We start from the raw sequence: 22,315 nt of genomic DNA on the forward strand, positions 1-22,315 counted from the left end.
GGAGGTCCCTGGTACACCAAGGACAAGTGCAATAAGGGATAGGTGTATGTTGGACACACCTCTCACCCTGCCCTGTTCAATGCTGATCCAGGGCTACACTGGCTTTCACGTCACACGACAGGATTGTGGACACTGATCCCACCACTGCCTGAGAGCCGGGGCCCTCAACCTGGCTTCCTCGCCTCCCCTGCAGGGGAACCACTGTATCCAGGAGGGCGGAACAATAATGGAAACACTGTCACCATGTTTCACACCACCTGGCCTCTGCTGTTCCACTCTACAATCACTGTAAGTGACCACTACCCAGACCTGTGGAACCACATCTCGAAGATAGCCAGAGTCTTTCTATGCTACTATCTCCCGGCCACCCCACATGAGCTCCCTGGGCGACCCCCAACCTTGGTTTGCTCGGCTAAGCCATCATGCTGGCCCAAAGAAGCAGAGTCTGCTATCAGCTCCCCTAGGTGAGCAGTCATCCCTAGTACTGCATGCTACATCCTGCAAGTCTCTCCTTGAGTGTGAGATGTCAATGCTTATGCCCAGAGTGCAGCTCCATCAGACCCAACCCTGGTCTGGAGAAAATCATCACTGTAGACAGAGCAAGCCAACAAACAGCAGGCATCTTCCACTCAGGCCACCCTTCCCCTAACTCAGCCCCATCTAACAGCACTCGCTCAGCTGGGGGATGGAGCCTCACAGCAGGCGGGTGTATTACACTGGGACAGGCTCATGGTCTTCATATGGACACCATTGCCTCCAGCCAAAGCAGGTGCTCCATGGGCATAAAACATAAGGAAGACACTCCATCAGGAATTGGCATTGGCAGGAAAATAAGGAGCCTGGAGGAGCAGATGGGACACACTTTGGCTGTGCTGGTCTGAGAGTACAAGTGGGAGCCCCTCCTGTTCTGCTTCCTCGGGTCTCAGCAGGTAGCTGTGTGACTGTCCTCCTTGAGTTGGAAGTCAAGGGAAGAACTCAACACACCTGTTTCATGCCCGGGGTCTTCTTCCAGTCCTGCTTGTAAACTTGTCGAGTTCTCCTAAAGGACCACACAGGACAGGTGAGTCAGTGAGCCTGATCATCCTGTTCTGTTAACGACTGTGAGACATTTTCTGCTGTGTTCAAAGGAAAACATAAACCTAGCTAGATTCACTAGACCACAGAATTGATCCTGGTACAGACACGCCACAGTACCTCTTCCCATCCACCACTGTCCAGACCAGATTCGAGTACCCACAGAAGCAATGGCTACAGCCTGAGGACAGCATGTACAAGAGGCCATGGCAGCAAGTAGAAGCCACCCTACCCATGCGTGTTCCATCACAGTATTAATGGGCTCCCTTTACTGATGTCCACTCGCCTGTCCATTGTTGGCATCTCTCCTCCTACCCTTCAATTGTCTTCCTGTCCCCAGTATCTCTCCTGTATCCAGTCTCATCTTAATTCTGGGCCTCTCCTGAATTCTACTTCTCTGAACTGCCTCCCAACAATGACTATACAAATGCTTATCCTTTAAACCTCAGGCCCAAGTCAGTTCCAGGAAGCATGGAAGGCCAGTCTAGCAGTCATCCCACAGCCTGATCAGAATGCTCCTAAAACCTAATTTCTATTGCTCATCTCCCAGGATTAGCCTGCCTGTCCAAAACGATTCTGTCACTTTTGTCCCCTCAGGAGAAGCTGCTCTGGGTTGAGATCTCTGCTGACTGCCCGAGTGCCATAACTGTCACTTCTCTGTTTCAGACATACCATGAGCCACATGGAGGTAGGATAGGCCTCCACACTTCCTGATTCCAACTTGTATGGCATCCTCTCTGCCTCTGAACATCCCTTTCACAGTCCGATTCTGGACCTGCTCAGATGTGGGGCAAGGACACAGTCCCTACAAAAAGGAAGAGGCAACCCAAGTGGATCTCTAGTTGCTGCCAAGTCCCCAGCCCTGAGAACAGGCTCTGCCCTTGCAGGTTCAGAGCACTCTTGCATCACAACAGAATGGATGCATCAGCATATATGAAAAATTTAGTCACTAAACCCATGTTCCTCAAAACTAAAAATAAACAAACATAAAAGATCTCATCATCCTGAATTTCTATTGAACCAAAATTACCGTTTAAAACAAGACGTATATTCTCATTGTTAGAGAGAAAGGTATCATGAAACCAATGAGCTAGACTTGGCCCTGTGACTGTAAGTTCATGTGGGACAGTGTTGTCTCACTAAGGGTAAACAACAGGGTAGGCAAGGGGATCAAGCAGGGTGAAGTCACAGAGGATCTCTTGGCCCACTCCAAAGAGAGAGATGGTCAGTTCCAACAAGCAAAAGCATGAAAACCACCCCCATCAGAGCACCAAGGTGAATAGCGCCAGAAATTATTCAAACCAGAAGGAGGAGCAGAGACAACAGCAGCAAAATGAGCAGAGATAGAATACAGTCATAAGGAATAGAATCAGAGTTGATAAACAAGTGAAAAGATACACAACCTCACGAACAACCAAAGAGATGCACACACAAGAGACAGACACTCAGACAAGGAGCATGCACACTTTGGTGATCAGTTCACTACCCAGCTATGATGAGACCAGTCAGGAAACCTGCAGAGGATTGTGACCTGTCAACATTTTACATACATGCACATGCACTTTCCCTTCATTAGACATGGAGCCCATCACTACACCTTCCTAAAACATTTTTTAAAAATGTTATTTATAAACTTATGAAAAGCAGAAGCAGAGAGGAGCAGTGAACCAATGTTAACCCACTGCTGGGAGATGAAGACCCTGCAGTCGGGACTCCTGGGAAAGCAGGAGGAAGAACCAGGGGCAGGATGGATGTTCATGGTGGACAGGAAGGCCTCAGACCGGGAAAGGCAGGCTCAGGGAAGATTCCACCCTGTGTGGATAGCACATTCTTTCCTTGCACACACCAGGGCCCCAGGCAGAGAGTGTATGTTGTGGGGGAGGGTAGCTTCTTCCTGCCCCTTTCCTCAGGTAACAAAAGTAGCAAAGGCCCCCACTGGGAGGCAAAAGAACCTTTGACGGAGGAGTCCAATGACCTAGGAGTGACATCAATGCCACCAGTCCCCTTAGTGCATCTCGGAGCTTACTCAGATAAATGGGATTCACAGTACACATGAAAGCAAGTGGTCATAGATCACCAACCTGCACAGGAAACACCTGCCTTTAACACCAAACCGAGACCCAGACAGACAGAAAGTAGAAACAATGAAGCACGTAGACATTTCTAAGCACTAAAGGGAGGCCAGGGATGGCTCAGCAGGTAAAGGTGCTTACCACCATGCCCTGAACCCACATGGTGAAAAATAGATATCTGACTCTCACAAACACATTTCTGACCTTCACACACATCCAAACATAAGACCAAAATGGTAATAAATTAATCTGAAAACTCACAAAGTGAAACAAACAAACAAACAAAACAAAACTCTACCCAGAAAACAGAATCCAAACAGCTATAAGATGAATGAGAGGCTGGAAAGATGGTTCCGTGGTTAAGAGCACTGACTGCTCTTCCAAAGGTCCTGAGTTCAATTCCCAGCAACCACATGTGGCTTATAACCAACTGTAATGAGAACTGGTGCCCTCTTCTGACCTATAGGCAGACCTACACTGAACACACTATATAAATAAATCTTAAAAAAAAAAAAAAAAAAAAAAAAAAAAAAAGATAAATAAGAAAACAAAAGAATTTTGGGCACTTTGTTTGGAAACTTAATCATGAAGTTCTCAAGAGCTACAGATGACAGAAAACAGAGGCCAATTAATAACCCATCTAGACAGAATACCCATGAAAGGAGACTCAGAGGCCTCACCTTGCATCTGGCATGAAAAACAGTACACACAGGATGTGAGGTTCTCACACCCCAGAGAATTAACAAGAGCCGCAGGATGCAGCCACACCAATGGGGTATAAGATGGAACACAGGGGAGCTCTGTCATATTTACCAAAGCAGGGAGAAACCAGTTACTCATATGGGCAAAAAAAATTTCAAGGGCTCGAAAAAGCCTGTCATAGGTTGATCTGTGTCTCCCCCCTCCCAAGTTTATATGCTATATATATAGTCTTATCTTGATGACCTCAGGACTGTTTAAGATAGGACGCTTAAAGTGGTGACTGAAATAAAATAAGAATATTGGAGGCCCATAATCCATGCTGATTATACCTTTATAAGGAGACGTAACTCAGTTTATTTTGAGCACTTGTCTAACATGCATAAGCTCTGGGTTTGATCCCCAGCGCTGCATAAAACCAGGTGTGATGGTGCACACCTGTAATCCTAACACTTGGGAGATGAAGGCAAGAAAATCAAAAGATGAAGAGATGACTATCAACAAGATCAGCATACACACACATACACACATATACACTGAATAAATAAATGTTTACAAAAACCCAGCAACTCAGCTTCACACCTGCCAGAATGTCAAAGTCAAGGGTGACAGGTATGCAGGGTGGCAGAGGAAGCCTTGATGGCAGCTGGGAAATGAGCAAGACTGCAAGCAAGCAGGACTAGGGAAGGAAGGGCATGAGGGCCTCAGACTTTGTGCTTACTCCTTAGACAAGCCAGGATGCACACGTGAGGTTAGAGTGGTATTCTGAAGATGGAAAATCAAGCCAGTTTCTAACGTAAAGTTGGATGACTCTCAACCCTCTCTCAGATTAAAATCACACAGCCTGTCACCTTTGGCTGCTCCAGTTGAAGTGGATCGGGTTGCTCCTTTCTTCCTCTGCCAGATATCTCCTCTGGAAATATACAGGATGAACTAAAGAGAGACGACATGCAGAAAAGTGTTAGTGTGCTAGGCATGGTCCAGCTCTCAGGAGGTGTAGGCAGAGGCAGGCGGATCTCTGTGAGTACAATTCAGCCTGGTCGACACAATGAACTCCAGGACAGCCAGGGCTACACAGTGACACCTCTCTCAAAAGCAAATACAACAAAAATAAATAAAAATAACAATAAAAGCTTTGAGGGCTAGAAAGACGGCTCATTGGTTAAAAGCCCTGGTTGCTCTTGCAAAGAACCTGAGTCCAGTTCCCAGCACCCACATGGTAGCTCAAAGTCATCTGTAGCTCCAGTTCCAGGGGAGCCAACACCTTCTGACTTCCTTGGGCATGTGGTACATGTACATACATGCATGGAAAATATTCATACACATAAAATAAGCATTAAAAAATTGAAAATAAAAGCCTTAGTGCATCCTTTTCTTGCCCACTCTGTCCCTGGGCCAACCACACAGAGGTAAGGTACCAGATGAGCTAGGTCTAAATGTGAGACTGGATGGACCACAGGGCCATATGCTGGCTCCTCTGGGCTTGAAGTGGTGCTACACACCTTTAATTCCAGTACTAGGAAAGCAGAGGCAGGTGGACTCTTTGAGTTCCAGGCCAAGTAAAGCAACAACAACCACCAAAGCTCTACTGTCCTCCATTAGTATGAGATTACAAACAGACTTGGCCCAAGCTTCCACACCACACACAAACACACATACACACACACACAGACACAGACACAAACACACACATCATGAAGCCACCGAATAGAAACAATGTTTCCTTTACCTAATCTCTGCACACTCCAGAGAATCCTCCCTGGCTTCCTGAAGCCGTTGCTGGAACAAGGTCAGGTCTTCTTGGTATGTCTTCTCAGCATCCCTCAACTTCTTCTCAAAATAGACTCGAAGATGCTCCAGCTCTAATTCATGTTGGGCTCGCTCTTGCTGCTGCTGCTGAGCAAAGTCTAACCGCAAATGTTCCAGCTCCTCCAGGTGAGAGTCCCGGCTCAGAAGTGGCTCCCATGACCCTTCAACAGGAGGAAGCATGTAATCACCCCAGAGGGAAACACACAAAGCAGGAAAACAGCAAGGTCCCTGTGAAGACTTTTCACGAGTACGTAGATAAGAGCCTCCTGCCTCATGGATCACTCAACATTTCAGGAACCCCTTAAAAAGCCAAGCAACTGAGAATCAGAGCAACTGCCTGCAGCAAGAAACGTGGTCCTAGCAACAAAGAACTGTATCCTGACACAATCTCAGCAACTCTAGAAACAGATATGGAACAAGGCACAGCTGCTGACACTTGGATGTAAGCTGTGGCAGTCCTGGGCATAGAGCACAGACACAGCACCCCAAACTTTTTTGAGCCCATATTTTGAGGCTATCAAAGTGATTGTCTGCACAGCAACACAAACCACATGTAAGCTTTCGATCCAATGAATGCTACCAACTGGTGTGTGGATATTACTTTATGTAAAGCTATGCATTTGTTTATGCTGCATTTGTTTAAGTATGTAAAGATGTGCTGCTGTTTCACCTTGCCTGCCTAAGACTGACTGGTCTAATAAAAAGCTGAACTGCCAATAGCTAGGCAGGAGAGGGAAGGGCTGGTGGCCAGAGAAAATAAGCAGAAGAACCTAGGCTTGAGAGAAGTAGGAGAAGAGAACAGATGAGAAAGAAAAATTCCCAGGGCTAGTCAGGCAGCTACCAACCAGCAGACACAGAGTAGGACATACAAAAAAGAAAGGGAAAAGCCCAGAGGCTAAACATAGATGAAGACAAACAGGGTAATTAAGTTATACGAGCTACCAAGAAACAAGAATAAGATAAGGCTGAGCATTCATAACCAATAATGTCTCAGTGTCATGACTTGGGAGCTGGTTGGTGGCCCAAAAGAAAGTCTGCTACAAACTCGTTTATGGCAACCACTAACAAACAAGATAGACTGACGAGTTACAACCCCAAAGGTTTAAAATGAAGCTTCCTGAAGGATGAAGTCTCATGGAAGAACATGCTAGACCTATCAGCTCACCTCTTCTCTAGTCTCCAGTTATCAGAGGACCCTAAAGGAATGATGAGTTGGCTATAATATGTGGCGGCCATGAACAGAGCTCAAGGCTAGGAGGTGGAGAACAGGCCCTACTTGCCATCACATGACAAAGGGTACTTTGCCAAATTGTCTGTGTTTCTCATAACTGTTCTTTGATCCAAGCAACATTTATCTTCAAGGGCAATCTGCAGTCTCAAAGGCTCTGTTTGCAGATGAACACATAAACACCAAGAATGCTAGTTAACACTAAGCTGCTGTGACCCCAGATGCTGGTGGCCTGTCTGGACCTAGCCTTCTCTGTCCTTGAACATAGGTGACTCTGCCTGCTCTCCGAGTGGCCATGTCCACCTGGTTATACAGAGACGCTGCTGACACAAAAGGGAACAGAGACTGGGGGTCTGCAAGGGCGCTCAACTCTATGGAAGGATGCGACTGGGGTTGCCTCCAGCAAAAGCAGCCACAGCTGCTGGGCCCTGGAGACTCAGTTGTTACCTCACAAAACTGGAGCCAGAGCCACAGGAACTCAACAGCAGCTGCCCTGGGGAAGCTCAAGCATCCACACATGAGTGAGCAGAAAGACCCCATTTTGAAACCCCAATACCTGCTAAGAATCATCCCAGTAACACTGCCTGGTAAGACTGACACTTAACACCACAAGAACTTGTACCATCAAAGGCATAGTCATGAGATCACCATGTAGCTGATACGCTGAGGGACAAAACACAATGTGAAGCCTTTCTCTATGTACAAATTTCCTTTTAAGGATTTTTTTGGGTCATTTTTATTGAGCTATATATTTTTCGCCCACTCCCCTTCCGTTCCCTCCTCCCTCTCCCTATTCCCCAAACTAAGGATTTATTTTTATTTTATGTATTTGAGTTTATGTATTTGAGTGCATGCACATATATATTTATGCGCATGCAGTACCCACAAAGGACAGGGAGGACAGCAGATCCCCTAGAACTGGAGTTACATATGATTGTGACCTGTCATGAAAGTGCTGGGAACCAAGTATGTGTCCTCTGCAAGAACAGCAAATACATTCCAGTGTCAAAATCTCCATTTGTATATAAACATGTATCATCTTCAAGATGTATAGGCAAGCTCACAAGTTTGCCTTCTTCCTCCCTCCTCCTCTCTCCCTTTCTCTCTTCCTCCCTCTCTCTTCCTCCCTCTCTCTCTCTCTCTGCCCCTTTCTCCCTCCCTCCAACTAGTAAATTCTATGGTTCAACAATCGAAGTCACAGGGCTGGGATCTGATCAGTGGTACAGCCCTTGCTAAGAATGTGCAAGGCCCTAGGTTCTAATATACCATCTCAAGGATGGATGGATGGATGGATGGATGGATGGATGGATGGATGGATGAATAAAGAAATAAATGAAAATCTCATAGCTTAGCTTTGAAGGATCTAAACATCCCACAAAATTCCTCACCATTCAGTTCCTCTGTATTGGTTTTCACAGACTCAAGCTGGGACCATAGTCGTCTGATTTCTTCTTGGGACTGAGCCTTCAGTTCTTCATAGGATGCTTGAAGATTCTCTAACTGTGAAGAAGAAAAAACGTTTAACATGAGAACCAAAGGAGATGACCAGGCGACATGCATGACTCTGTACTCTGAAAATACCGCCTTAGGGTCTCACATCTCACATGGATGCACGAGACACATAGAGAGTAAGACCATCACAGAAAACCACAACTGGTCAAAATACAGATGACTGATCTGGGGGGTACCCAGCATCAACAGATACATCTACAACACATCTCCTACATCCAAGGCTCAAAGAAGGCTGTAGAAGAGAGGGCAGAAAGATTGTAAGAGCCAGGAAGACCAGGAAGTCTGTTGTGAAACCGTCTCAATAATATGAAGCCTAAACAAGATCCCAACAGTGACAACCTTGATAACACGGAAGGGAGGGACCCCAAAAGGTCACACTTCGGGACAGAGAACTATAGGCAACTAATGACTACTAACAGCTTGAGAATAATGGAACCCTTAGTTACTCAATATCAACTTGTCAGCCCTGAAATATAAGCAACACTAAATCAACTGTGTGTGTGTGTGTGTGTGTGTGTGTGTGTAATATACATGTTGTATATAACAGTAGTATCAAAGAAAAAGAGACCATGAATTTGAGAGGGAGTAAGGGGGACTGGGAGGACGTGGGAGGACTTACAGGGAAAAAGGGAAGGGTGAAAATGATAATAAGTTTTAATTAAAACTTTTGAGATTATTATTTTTTTTAATGAATATTGTCTGCACAGAAGCTGGTTTTTTTGCCTTGTTTTCAGGGACATGTGTTCCTGTTCCTGTCCAGGTCAGTTTTTCTCTCTAAGCAAAGAAATATACTTCCAGTAATCAATGGGAAGGATAAATACCTGGTCAGGAAGGCTGGCTGAAGGACAACCCTCACGTACATCTCCTCTTGGGCCACCACCCCATGGTCAAACATGGAAAGAAAAGGCCGTTGCAGGCCCCAGGTTACAGTAAGATTGGCACTGACTGGGAGGTGTGTGGTATCCTGCTCAACACGCAAGACTGTGTCCTCTGCGTGAGGAGGGTACAGGCCCAGGAGCAGCATGGAGCCAGGCAGATCTCCTAAAGATCTTATGGCTCAACACTACACCTTTGCAGGTCTGCAAATCTCTGCACACACCATTACCAACTCCAGCTTCGGGCTTATTTTTTTCCCTAATTTCTTAACTGATGGCTTGGTTCTTGTGAAAACACTTGAGGCCTCTGAGTAGAACCTGAGTATTCACGTCTGACTTTTAGTATTTCACTAGGGAAAAAGTCTTGAATACATAAGCACAAGAAATGTTTTGGTTAGCCGGGCGGTGGTGGCACATGCCTTTAGTTCCAGCACTTGGGAAGCAGAGGCAGGCGGATCTCTTTGAACTCAAGATCAGCCTGGTTTATAAGAGCTAGTTCCAGGACAGCCTCCAAAGCCACAGGAAAACCCTGTCTCAAAAAAAAAAAAAAAAAAAAAAAAAAAAAAAAAATGTTTTGGTTACCCTGTTTTAGAAACTTTGTGCTTACTGAAGTATAGTCAGAGAATGTGATTTTATGTTGCTAGAATTCAGAATTTTCATCCCAGGAATCTGTGTCAAGAATAATATATTTTCCAAAATCAAGACTAAGCATTATTTCATGGGCCTGGCAGACTCTATGCCTTATGAATCACAAATTCTCTCAAAATTCAGCACTTAAGTTTCAGGAGACATCAAAATATGAAGTGGTCCAACTCCAAACCCTTCCAGGACTTCTCTAATAAACTAAATAATCAGGGGTAGGGGAATAGCTTAGTATAGAAGGTCAGCTATTCAAGCATGGGTTCAGATCTGCAACACCCGTGTAAAAAAGTTGGGGCACTCTCGGCCTTATAGACATTTTCCTTGAGACTCCTGCACCATGAGAGGGAAGTGGAGGAAGGAGTGAATGCACAGGCTGAAGGGCAAGAGAAGAAAGATGAAGCAGAGGTCCCAGTAAACTGGCTCGTCCACCCAGCGATGCTGAGGAGCAGAAGTAAGGGATGCCAAAGACTGGGACGCAGGTACAGGTTGATGGACTTGTGTTATTGTTAGTCTACGTCTCAATGGACCTGAACACCACCATCTGCTCGCAGAGCAGAGACCACCTGAGAGAATGGCAGCCTTCACTACAACCAAACAGTCTTGATGGCCCTCTGCCCCGGACCTGTGACATTCTGGACTAATTCTGTTCCCACTGTGGCCAAGTGTAACTCATGTACAATAAGTCATCTTTTCTTGCTGCTGGATTAACAGAGACAGGAAGACTCTAAGTTTGCCAGCCAATCAGTCTAGCCCATCAGTGAGCCCAAGGTTCAGTGAGAGATCCTGTCTCATGGCAGGAGTACAACAAAGGAGACGCCTGCCATTAACCTCTGTGTATAAGTGACTAGCCACATGTATGCATGTGTGCACCTACAAATGCCCAAACACACATACCCCATCCCCATCTACATACAATCAACCAACCAAAAGGAAGTTACATTTTTCCCTACCTCCAACTCTTTTTCTTTTTCCTTTTCTCTGAATTTCATCTCTAAATCTTGTAAATACTGGCAATGCTCTGACTGCAGGTCTTCCTGTAACTTCTTGACAGCTGCCTGGTGCTGGGTCTCCTTCAGGGAAGCTAGAAAGCAACACAGAGGTCACCTAGCTTACAACAAGATGATGCTTCCTTCTTCAGCAGCAATTCTGATTGGCATTTCATATCAGACCTACAATTGTGCCCACCGCATTCCATCCTGAGCACCTGGGAATGTCTGGATGGGGGATATACCAATGGCACAAACAAAGACACAAAGCTGAGCAGGCTCCATCAGGACACCACTGCAGGAAGCTGCTTGTTCTTTCCATGGAGGGAAAGGAGATACACGCAGGCACAGACCAAAAGAATCACTATGCCACATAACATCTGGAGTATCAAAAGTGAGCAGCCACCATACTACTGCTTCAGTGATAATTTAGTAATTGAATACGTAAGAGGGATCTATGAAACAGAGGCAGGTCAGTTGGCTAGCAGCCACAACACCTCCTGGGCTCTCACGACCTCATATGTCCTCAGCAGCTTGTACTGGGAAGCAAAGGTGGGAAAGGCAAGACCAATCGCAACAGTGTCCCCTCTAGCATCACAGAAGACACTCAGCCCTTCCAGACATTCTCACTTTAATCAGGGGCTCACCTTCGGCCTCATGTTTGGCTTGAAAAATCTTCTCCAACTCTGCCCTCTGTTCCGCTAATTCTCTCTGAAACTGGCTTTGCAAACCCTCCATTTCCGACTGGTGCTTTGCAGACAATTCTTTGCGGAGATTTTCCAGACATAACTCTCTTTCAGATTCCCAATCTTGCTTCAGAGTCTAATTTAAAAGGAACAGTGTGTTGTGGTACAACCAGTCTCTGAATGTTGGCTATCTCATAAAATGACTCTCAAAGGCTCTTGAAACTACCTTCCTACAAGGGGCCAATGGCAACTTGGCTAGCACCCTGGTGCATCTGCCAAATTCACACCTCTGGCTAGTCACTTCTCCCCACCAGACAGAAGATGGGGACGGGGTCCACAATGCTATGTAAAGGGTGGCTGGGAAGCTTCACATTTCAAGAATCAGCAAAACAGCAAAAAAAATCTGCTAAAAAACCACAGTTAACAAAGAATACACTTTCTACCAGCACATTCTAATTCTCCTAGACTGATTTTATTTGCATCCAGGTGAGGGGAAGGTAAATGGAATGTGAAAGCAAAATAGTGCATACACAGATTGTATTTCCAATCAACTACACACCTCTATCATCTGGACGTTATTCTCCATTTCTGAACGTAACTTCTCCTTCAGCTCAGCTGCAAGACAAATATAACAAGGTTCAGACCACAGTCTCAACCTTCTCCATGACCTCATCACCCAAATACATGGGGCTCTAGTACCCTCTATCCACATTTGACAGTTGACATTACACACTGGACAAGACCTGCATACGATGGTTAGTTTAAGCAAAAAAATAAATGTATTCACATCAAAATAAAGACTATTGAAATTCCCAGTCACTCAAGTTCTCCTAAAGAGTACAGCTGAAGGTCAGCTGCTGGGATCCCACCACAGACATCTTCAAATCCATGGGAATCTCGGGACAAGAGAACTGCAGGGTGTTTAAGATCATGTGCCCACTGTACTGGAGCCAAGGTAAGGTACTGGATTTTAGGACATGAGAAACTGTCCTGTGATCCAACAGCTCCCAACTCAAGCAGGGAGCAGCACAAAGCACATAGGTTGCAGCAGGGCCTCAGGAGCTGATGAGCCTCCCAGGGAGAGCCAGATGTAAAGGCCAGGAAAGGGTAGGTCTGAACAATCAGAGCAGTGGCAGGAGGCTTGGGGCCGGACAAGGTGGCAGCAGACAAGTCTAAGGGTGACTGCAAAGCTGGGATCCATCCTTCGAGAGCAAGGTGTACATCCCAGAGCGACACTGAGTCCTTTGCTTTCCTTCCCTAGGGATGGCAGGCCTAACCAGGGGCCACAGAGAAGAGGGGCCGCTGCAACCGCAATGAAAAGCATAAAAGGCTAAAAAGATCTTATATGGAAAAGAGAAGAAAACACAAACATGCATTTATTTTGTTTCAAAGTGCCTAGAGAAACAGAAAGCATCTGGACAAGAAAACTGGTCTTTCACACTGAAGGAGTCAGGCAAGGAAGCAGGCTTTCTCCAGCAGAGCTTCAGATAGAGACGATGCTTCTATTTGTCACAAGGAAGCCAGAGAAGCAAGCAGAAAAGTAAGCTCACCCTGTAATCCCTCTTTCTGAGTGATGAATGCTCTCAACTCATGCTATGGAGAGGTCTATAGAACTTTGTAGACACACCAAAAACTGCAAACTGTGCTGCTTAAATACACAGGCAGTGTGACATGGGAATTATTTCTCAATAAAGTTGATATTTATTAAAAAAAAAAAAATGTGGGGCTGAAAAGATAGCTCAACAGTTACAACCATTGGCTGCTCTTCCAGAGGACCTAGATTCAACTCCCAGGGCACACATGGTAGTTCAGCACCATCCGTAACTCCAATTCTGGAAGAATAATGCCCTTTTGTGACCTCCACAGGCACCAGACATATGTATGGTTCACAGATTATACACATAAGCAAAACACCCATACACACAAAATACAATTAATTGAAAGGAAACAGTCCAAACAGGTAGGCCTATGGGCAGTAGACAGCAGACTAAGAGTATATTACCCAGTATGCAGACCTGCAACATTATCCTAAGATGAATAGCCATGCCAAACCCAATAACTACCCAGACAGCAACACAGACCCAGACAAGTTTCTTTGTGGTTGAAGGAGGCTGGGTCTGAATACTATTAAGGACTGGCCAACACAGAGGAAACCACTGGATGGCTCACATCCCTCCTGAGGGATAAAAAAACAGGAGCATGAACTTAAAATGATTTGGAAAATCAGCAGGGAGAGAGAGAGAGAGAGAGAGAGAGAGAGAGAGAGAGAGAGAGAGAACACATACGTGCTTGTGTACATGCATGCATGAGTGTTAAGGGTGGGGGAGATCTGGAAAGATGACTACGTGTTAAAGGCTAGGCTATGACCAGAAAAAACAAGAACGTGCTCGGTACCTGTTTCTTGCCCACAGTGGAGCACCACCTCCTCCTTCTCCCGGACATGCTGCTCTCGCATCAGCTCCAGCTCACACTGCTGCCTGTTCTGCAGCAGGGCCAGCTCCTGGGCCCACCGGCAGTTGAGCATTTCCCGTAGCTCTGTCAATGCGGTCTCCTTTTCCTTCTGCAGTTTGGCTTGTGTCAGCTCCAGCTGTGCCGTGTGCATGTTGTTCAGACTCAGGCGCAGGGCTTCAAGCTCAAGGCTGTGTGCTGTCTGCAGGCAGAGAGGAACCAGGCCTCATGAGATCCACGTCAGAAACCAGGGTAGAAAGGGCAACACCAAGCAGAAATTGAAAAAAAGAAAAAGAAAGGAGGAAGAGGAGGAGGAAGAAGGGAGAAGGAAAAGAGGAAAAGGAAGAAGAAGAGGAGGAGGAGGAGAAGAGGGAACATGTAACACAAGAAGGGTACCATCCATCTCCATGCTAAAACACTATGACAAAGAGTAAGTGCATCTTTCACACATCACAGACTTGCCAGACACATGACCCTCCATTTGCTTGGGGAAATGAACTCAGAAAGATAATGTGGAAATAATAAAACTAAAGAGGAGACAGCTAGCCATATCCCCCATTTGTCTACTTTGGAACGAGTCTCTCCCACTTGCAACCATCCCCAGCAACCAGGACCCACTGTGCCCTGTTAAGAATGACAGATCACAGGCTATGACCCTGTGAATTCTGAGAGCCATAGCCAGGCCAAGCAGATCACCTGGGGTGGCTGTGGCTGTGGCTGTGGCTCTGGCTGTTGCTGTTGTTGCTGTGCCTGTAGGCCAGGCTCATCCAGTTCACAGTCTTGTCGTTCCTAGAGAAGCAAAGCAAAGAATGTAGCCTAGAGAATTCACACAAGAAAACAGTATCTAAAAAATTATTAATACACCAGAGAACTGATAAACTAGTCCCCCCCATCTCCACCCCAAAAAAAGGTACATAAATAGTCACAGCAGCATTATCTATAATAGACAAAGTATGGAAACAGCCTGTGATGGATGAATATCAAGAGAATAGCATATAGTTGTCTATTGGTCTCTTCAAGTTTGGATATAGGTTGGTCATGTGACCTACCTATATCCTCCAAAAGACAAATTACTTCCAGGTGCCTTTCTCGGTTCCTTGTGACACCTAACAGTATCAATGCTATGTAAATAGCTTTGTTGTGTTGTTTGGAAAAGGAAACAAATGTGTACATATTCAATATAAATGCAATTTTTCCCAAATATTTAATCTACATTTGACTGAATCTGCTGATGTGGAAAGCTGATTTCACTACAATGAAATATTACAGAGCTACAATCTACACGGGAGTTCTGAGGAAAGCCCACCTAGGAGCAGTCTGGAGGTCCAGGGAGATGAGGGAGTCGGGGGGGGGGGGGGCATGCTCTCCACAACTCACAGACCACACACCCTCCCTTTCCCCTAATCCTACCTTCAGCAAGTTAGTAAAGTGGGGAGACACTTGTGTTGCATACAAAAGTAGGTAAAGAGAACTCATGTGGAACCAGGCCACACACAAGCAATCTGATGTCACCTATAAAGGTCCCTTAGCAAAGCACCAAACTGACATTTGTCTTTAAACCATTGTCCAAAACTCTTCAAAATCATACTAAAGAGGAGGCATTGAGCTGTCGAGTTAAAGCCACTATTGCCCAAAAGCAAGCAACTTATGTTCAATTTCCAAAACTCATGTAAAATAAAGGTGGAAGAGAGAACCTTCCCCATAAAGCCATCCTCATGCACACCATAACATGAGTGCCCATACACACACAATAGTAAATAAAACAAACTTTAATGATAAGTCATTTATTTATGTAAAACCTGCTTGCTCACTTTTTATGGACTTAAAATACCTCTTCACCCATTTTTGAAAGGCAAAAACAGAAGACTACATTTAGTAAATTACTACAGCAGTAACTAGAAGATAGGCAACACATTACCATAATGGTGAGGAAATCTACCTGAGTTGCAAATGCCCCTCTGGTTCCCTCCAGGGTGTTGCTGCATGATATGCTTTCAAAACCAGCCCCTCCTTGGGGGAGCTCAGTGTTTTGAGTGGCTACCGAACTCTCCTCCTGGACAGGCGCATTGACAGCCGAACCCTTCCTCTTCGCCGTCTTTTTCTTCGAATTCGGACAGTCACCTTTTGTTTTTCTCTGTCGGAAGCTAGCAAGCTGCGAAAAAATTTAGAGAAGTAGTAGAAACAGAGGTAAACGAGAAAAAAGTAGCAAAGCCAGAGAGTCAACACACTTGTGGGGAGCATGAGGCTTGAGCTAGCTCGGTCCACTCAGCCACGCAGAGCCAAGAGACCACTTTCCCACAAAACACTGCCTTCATTGACATCTATGACCTTGGCATTAAAATTATACTGAGTCTACTAATGAGTATTAATTATGTCTAGATGCAGACAAAAGAAAAAATATGGCTGGTTAGAAGAATAGCTGTCCTAATAACTGGCAGTTTACAGAAAATTTAAAATGTCTCTATTTAACACACTGAGAGCTTAATTAAGGCATATCTCAACCTTAAAACTATTATATAAAGCTAGATCATGCTCTTCTTGCCCCCATTCTTCCCTAATCGAAGAGATACATCGCCCAGCCAAAACTTCCTTGCCATAGATTCTGAGACAAGGTACAGAAATAGCAAAAACTTAATCAAGCCAGGTCACTCTAGCATCTTCCTTTATGGAATCAGATGTTCTATTTTTCATGACACAGCTCAGCAAAGCACTAGGGACCATCGAAGAATGCTGCCTGCCAGTCAGAGGCACAGCTGAGCTGCTTTCAGTCTTTCAAATATGAGATTTTCAACTGCATTCACACACCACCTCCCACTCGTACCCCATTCAAAAAGTGCTGGAGCAGGAGCCTTTCATAGGGGAATACCTAGTCCCTCAAATCACAACCATGGCCATACAAGCTAATGTGCACCTGACAACAAAAACTGGCAACACAAGTTCACTGGCAGAGAAAATAAACAAGGCCATTTATTTGAGTGAAAGGAAATTTGAAAGATGGACATAGCCTGCAGTACCAACCCTGTTCTCATAATTTCCTTCCTCCATCAAATGCAACTATGTGTTCAAAGCTCTCCTCTGCAACACAGACTTGGTCTCTGGCTATGGTCATTCAACAGTGGCCTCTTGGTTCTCATCAGCCTCCATCTCCCCTAAGTACATCTGCTTGTGTTCACAAACCACCCAAGTGCAGACATCAGTTCCCCAAATTGAAATGCTGAACTCTGTACTCCCTCATTTCTCACGTGTCTAGCTTATAAAAAGAGGGAAAGAATCTTTTCATCCCTCTTGGCACCTACTGCCTAAAAGGGGGAAAAAGACCACTTTGTCTCATGACTGTCACCTGCGTTATAACTGACACTGATGTGCAGTCATTTGTATGTTAGCTCCCGGGGAAGGGGCAGAGGGCGGGGCTGGGGTTTGATTCAAATGAAGGATTGCTCCTACTAGGTAACTAAGAGAACCACAAAATCAACACAGTCATTTCATGGTGATTGTACTTAGTCCTTGGCTGGCACAGTGAGGAACCATATCCTGGTGCCATGGTTGGTGACCAAGGACCCACTTCCAAAATGTTCGCACCTCTAACTCTATGTGCCCAACACTTTCCAAAAAACAAACTATCTTAACAGCCACAAATGTTCCTAGGGTAGAGTATCCAATAAATCGAAATCTGGAGCAGATTTCACAAGAATGACAGCTGGAGGAAAGCCCGGCCAGAGAGCGAACAACCAAACCCAGCGCCAGGGCACCAGTCGGGAGCAGAAGCTCTTGGTTCCCGGGAAGACGAAGTCTAAAGGCAGTTTCTTAAAAGCTTTAGACAGTTCGGCCCCGGCACCGGAAGCACAACAACCAGGAATGCTAGGTGACCAGAACCCGCCCACGGCGCCCGGCCCGCCTACGAGGCATCGTGCGTCTCAGACGCTGATTGGCTACGGCTGCAACAGGGCGGGGCGAGGCCAAGGGCGGTGGATTCAAGATGGCGGCGGTTAGGAAGTGGATTCCGCAGAGGCGGCGGGAAGGGCAAGCGCTCGGCAACTTGAGCTGCTCCGCCACCACCGCTTGCTGTCAAGCGGCAGTTTGAGCAACAGAATCTCATCAGGATTTCGCTCCACAGCAAAGCAGGGAGAAGGATGCTACCTTGGCTCTCCCAGCCTCCACTTTCCTGCGTCGCTCCTCCTGCTCGTCTTCATCCATCTCCAACTGGGGCTCCTCGAGAGTCGCTCGGAGGTGGCCAGACAGCCGCGAGACCTCCTTCGCTCTATTTACACTCCCTCCCTTTACCCACTCGCCTCCCCACCCCCATACACGCAACTGTCAGCACCGCCCCGCTGCGCCGCCAATCCGGAGCCGTGTGCGGACTTGCGCACGCGCTCTCCAGTGACGCTGCAAGGGCGGAGCGCCATCTTTCGTGCCCTCAATTGGTGCCTTGACGCTCCCACCCTCTTCAGGAACACCAATAAGCGGGATGCAGAATTCCCGGGGCTCGCTGCTGTTCGTCAACTGTCCGGCGGGAAGGTTCGTGCAAACCGGTTCCCGGTGGCGGCACTGCCTGGCGCCCCCTCCCGACAGGAGGAGGACTCACACGCGAGCGGCCGTCCGAGCCTCGGGTTCGCTCCTTCCACTCTCTTGGTAGAATTTGCAGAAGTCGTTCTTCGAATCCGCTGTTGCCTTAAGCCCCCACAGTTCCTCAGCATTTGGTAGGACGCTAGCCTTCCCTTTAGTCCTTCTAGGAAGGTGCTGTGAATTATTTATCCACTGGTGCGGTCAAACCTGTAGCCTCCTCCTGCTTACCCTGCTTTGACCATTTCTGGCCCTCCTAAATACTGACCCGTCTTCAACCCAGACCCAAAGAGCCGAGTACAAGCGTAATTATTCAATAAATGACACCTAAAGCTTAGACCGGTGTCCCCACTGTGCCCCGAGTTGCCACTGAGAAGGCCGTTCTGTATTCGTGCACACTATTCTATGCACAGAGTCACAGTGTTCAGGGTTCGGACTGTGACTCCACCACCTCTACCTGGAAACAGTCTCCCTGGTGTTACTGTAAGGAAATAAGTCAACTACGTTCCACTTTAAAGAAGAGGCGCTTCTAGAACTCATCAATGAATCACAGATAATCAGAAAGGATTAGGCCTCTGTCTTCCCTAGCCAACAGCTGGTGCCTGCTTGCCTGAGCACTTTTTATCTTTGGAGCTGTTAATGTGACTAAAACAATGTATTGGAAAAAGGAGGGGATCTTGAGCTTCAGGATATATGTTGGATAAGGCATTACTTCCTGCATCCATAGGATGGAGAATCTGGAGGGTTAAATAAAACACCTGAAAGATCTTGTACCTTCCTAAAAGATTTAGCAGTGAGGAACTCAGGGACAGGGAAATGCATTCAGGGCCATAAACACTACTATTTTGTATCAAATCTGCATGCTAGGCATCTTTGCCTTCTCACTAAATGAATTACCCAACAGAGCATTTTAATGCTAGTACTGGGGAGGCAGAGGCAGGTGGATCTCTGAGCTCCAGGCCAGCCTGGTCTACAGAGTGAGTTCCAATATGGCCAGGGCTACACAGAGAAACCCCATCTCCAAAAGAAACAAAACCAAACAAACAAAAGCAGCATATCCTGAAGGGCAGGTCAGCCCAGAGGGAATACCCCTTCTAGCCAGCATTTTCGTCAGTTTGAGAAACACTCTGAGACTGGCTGGGTGTTGGTGGTGCACTCCTTTAATCCCAGCACTTGGGAGGCAGAGGCAGGCGGATCTCTGTGAGTTTGAGGCCAGCCTGGTCTACAGAGAGTTCTAGGACAGGCTCCAAAACAATACAGAGAAACCCTGTCTCGAAAAACCAAAAAAGAAAGAAGAGAAAAGAAAAAGATTCCTGGAGACTCTTTAAGTAATGAAAGTGAAGCAATTTATTTAGTGAGGAGGTATCTGCTACAAGCTGGGCTTGTGCCCAAGTACAGTCAAAAGCTCACTATTTGGCCTGTTGGTGGCAACAGGAGAGGAAGCTGCTGTTGTCACCAAGAATGCAGAACTGGGCTTTTTGGAGCCTTTTCTTTGTTGGACACTCTCTGAGAGGGCAGGGTGTGGAGAGAGACAGGAATGGGGCTTTCTGGATCATGCCCAGGTGAGCTGGGGGTTCTAACTACACACTTTCCTCCAACAGAGTGGCCTAGTCCAGGGGTTCACTGGACCCTCCCTTACAATCATCACAGACGCAGACCCTCTTAAAGGAGCCTGTCCCTGCTCTCCACATCAGTCTAAATTCCACTTACGCTCTGTCAAAGGAGCCTGGATTGAGTCCCCAGCAACCATACAGCAGGTCACAACTGCCTGTAACTCTAGTTTCAGGAGCTCCAATACCCGTCCTCTTCTGTCAGTTAACTGTGAACTGTCAATTAACCTTAACACCTGGTGTGGGCAGATGGCGTCTCACTGAAAGAATAGTACTCACAATGAAGGCAAACATTCCAGGTCGACTGTGCTGGGAAGACAAGAAGAGGCTTTATTCTTGACATTCACATATCAAAGGAAGGAGATTTAAGAGCCCTGTAATTGATGTCAAGTGCACGTTTCTCTTTCTGTAGTCATGTATATTTCTGTAAATGCTTTTCATTTCATTAAAACCATTCCTTATGATATGATGTGTCCCCCCTACACACACACACAGAGGGAGAGAGCAAGGGGGAGAGAGAGCTAGAGGCTGTGAGTAGGATAGGGGGGAGTAACAAATGGGAAACAGGAAATACTGAGCAGTTGTATTTTAATGGTTCACTAGAGAAAGGTAGGATCACCAATCTTTATGAGTCAGTAGAGAGTACATTGAGTCAGCTGACCACAAGCAAGCTCTTGTCTGAGAAGACTCGAGCTCCATGCAAAGGAGGGTACGGTTTTTAAATTCAAAATTCTGAAATGACATCACACTGGGTGCAACTGAGGCACGGGGGGGGGGGGGGGTGCATCATGTGCCTTTACAAGTGATACTGTAAAAATCACATGACAGTTTTTACATATCAAAACCCTTTCTCAGCATGTAGGGGGACCCTTTTGGTGTGGCAAAACACTTATGAAGAGGAATGAGAAGTAATTTGTTCATTGTCAGGTATAGTTTTGGTGTTGTTTGTTTGTTTTGTTTTGAGACAGAGCTCCTCTGTATAACAGCTGCAGCCGTCCTAGAATTAGCTCTGAGCTGAAGCTGGCCTTGAACTCACAGAGATTCACCTGCTTCTGCCTCTGGAGTGCTGGGATTAAAGACATTTGATAACAATGCCCAGCACAACCTGACCTTTCTTAAGTATTTCAGTACCTCTTGATGGTTCTCCCATAAGGAAAAAGGTGAACATCCACAGAACTTGCTGCAGCCCTACCTGGTGAAGCTAGTAATATAACACAGCCCCAAATGACTATAGTTAGGAGATGACCCAGAAAGATGGAGGCACAGGAGGGCAGGCCTTCTGATAAAGTCCACTGTCTTAACACACTGAATGCCTCCTTGGGTTAGATCAGTGGGTTTGGGGTACTTTCTGCTAAATTGACCTACCTGATGCCTCCACCTGGGCATGGCTTGTTGTGGTGGTTTGCATTTCAGACAGAAGCAGAAACAAATCATACCCTTAACTCACAGGAGTGATACTGTCAGCCTTAGTGGAAGACATGCACCTAAGTGGCTACAACTTAAACAAAACTTCAGGAGGTTTTGGAAACAAAGCCACAAAGAAGTACTCCTCTCTGGGTCAAATTACAGTCCCCTTTGGTTAGTGGAATCCTCTTGAGTCCTAGATTCAGAACCAGGTGTTTTGTGCAAATGAGAGTAGGCTCATTAGAAGGGGCAAGAAAGATAGCAAGATCAGATTTCCCAAGAACAACTAAAACCCTGAATCATACCTCAGTCTCCAGTTTTAATGTTATTTTTATCCATTTACAGCAGGCAGTAGGGGAGCGTGTGCCCAGCTCACCTGAGCCAATATCTGCAGAAAGTCATTTACATAGAAACGTGAAGGAAGCTCTGCAATCATAGTACTGGGATCTTATTTCAATTTATTTTTAGTATTAAAAGCTATTCAGGTGAGTTACACAGATGCTCTCACAGGCATTGGACATGGCTCCCTACCCTGTAAACATTTACTGTGCCTAGCAACTCCCTACCAAAGAGGCCAGCACAGAAAGAGGATAGGCATTTTGCAATAGAGAAACAGGTTAGCTGCTTCTAAGGGTAAAGTGGTGTTGATAGGTTATGCCTTCAGTACAATGTCATAAGAAAGGCACTAACTTGCAGAAAGCCAAGTCAAC

At 46.1% G+C, this 22,315-nt stretch overlaps 1 protein-coding gene across 4 annotated transcripts in view; it reads right to left on the minus strand.

Moving 5' to 3' along the window:
• Pcnt (pericentrin) overlaps positions 1–18,369 on the minus strand; it is an 86,869-nt gene extending 68,500 nt beyond the window's left edge. For 3 of the 4 annotated variants that reach the window (XM_051186943.1, XM_051186944.1, XM_051186940.1), the window contains exons 1-11: positions 18,169–18,368; positions 15,971–16,183; positions 14,728–14,820; positions 13,978–14,233; positions 12,143–12,198; positions 11,545–11,719; positions 10,862–10,992; positions 8,271–8,382; positions 5,575–5,815; positions 4,697–4,778; positions 985–1,039 (exon numbers count right to left, since the gene is read on the minus strand). In XM_051186943.1, coding sequence (XP_051042900.1) covers positions 985–1,039; positions 4,697–4,778; positions 5,575–5,815; positions 8,271–8,382; positions 10,862–10,992; positions 11,545–11,719; positions 12,143–12,198; positions 13,978–14,233; positions 14,728–14,820; positions 15,971–16,183; positions 18,169–18,225 — 1,471 coding nt within the window. In that variant the 5' untranslated portion in view covers positions 18,226–18,368. Of the gene's footprint in view, positions 1–984; positions 1,040–4,696; positions 4,779–5,574; positions 5,816–8,270; positions 8,383–10,861; positions 10,993–11,544; positions 11,720–12,142; positions 12,199–13,977; positions 14,234–14,727; positions 14,821–15,970; positions 16,184–18,168 lie in introns of all 4 variants that reach the window. The other variant, XM_051186942.1, reaches the window with a different exon arrangement.
• Positions 18,370–22,315: the final 3,946 nt, after the last annotated feature.

The sequence above is a fragment of the Phodopus roborovskii genome, unplaced genomic scaffold (assembly GCF_943737965.1).
Source record: "Phodopus roborovskii unplaced genomic scaffold, PHOROB, whole genome shotgun sequence".
Classification (NCBI taxonomy): domain Eukaryota; kingdom Metazoa; phylum Chordata; class Mammalia; order Rodentia; family Cricetidae; genus Phodopus; species Phodopus roborovskii.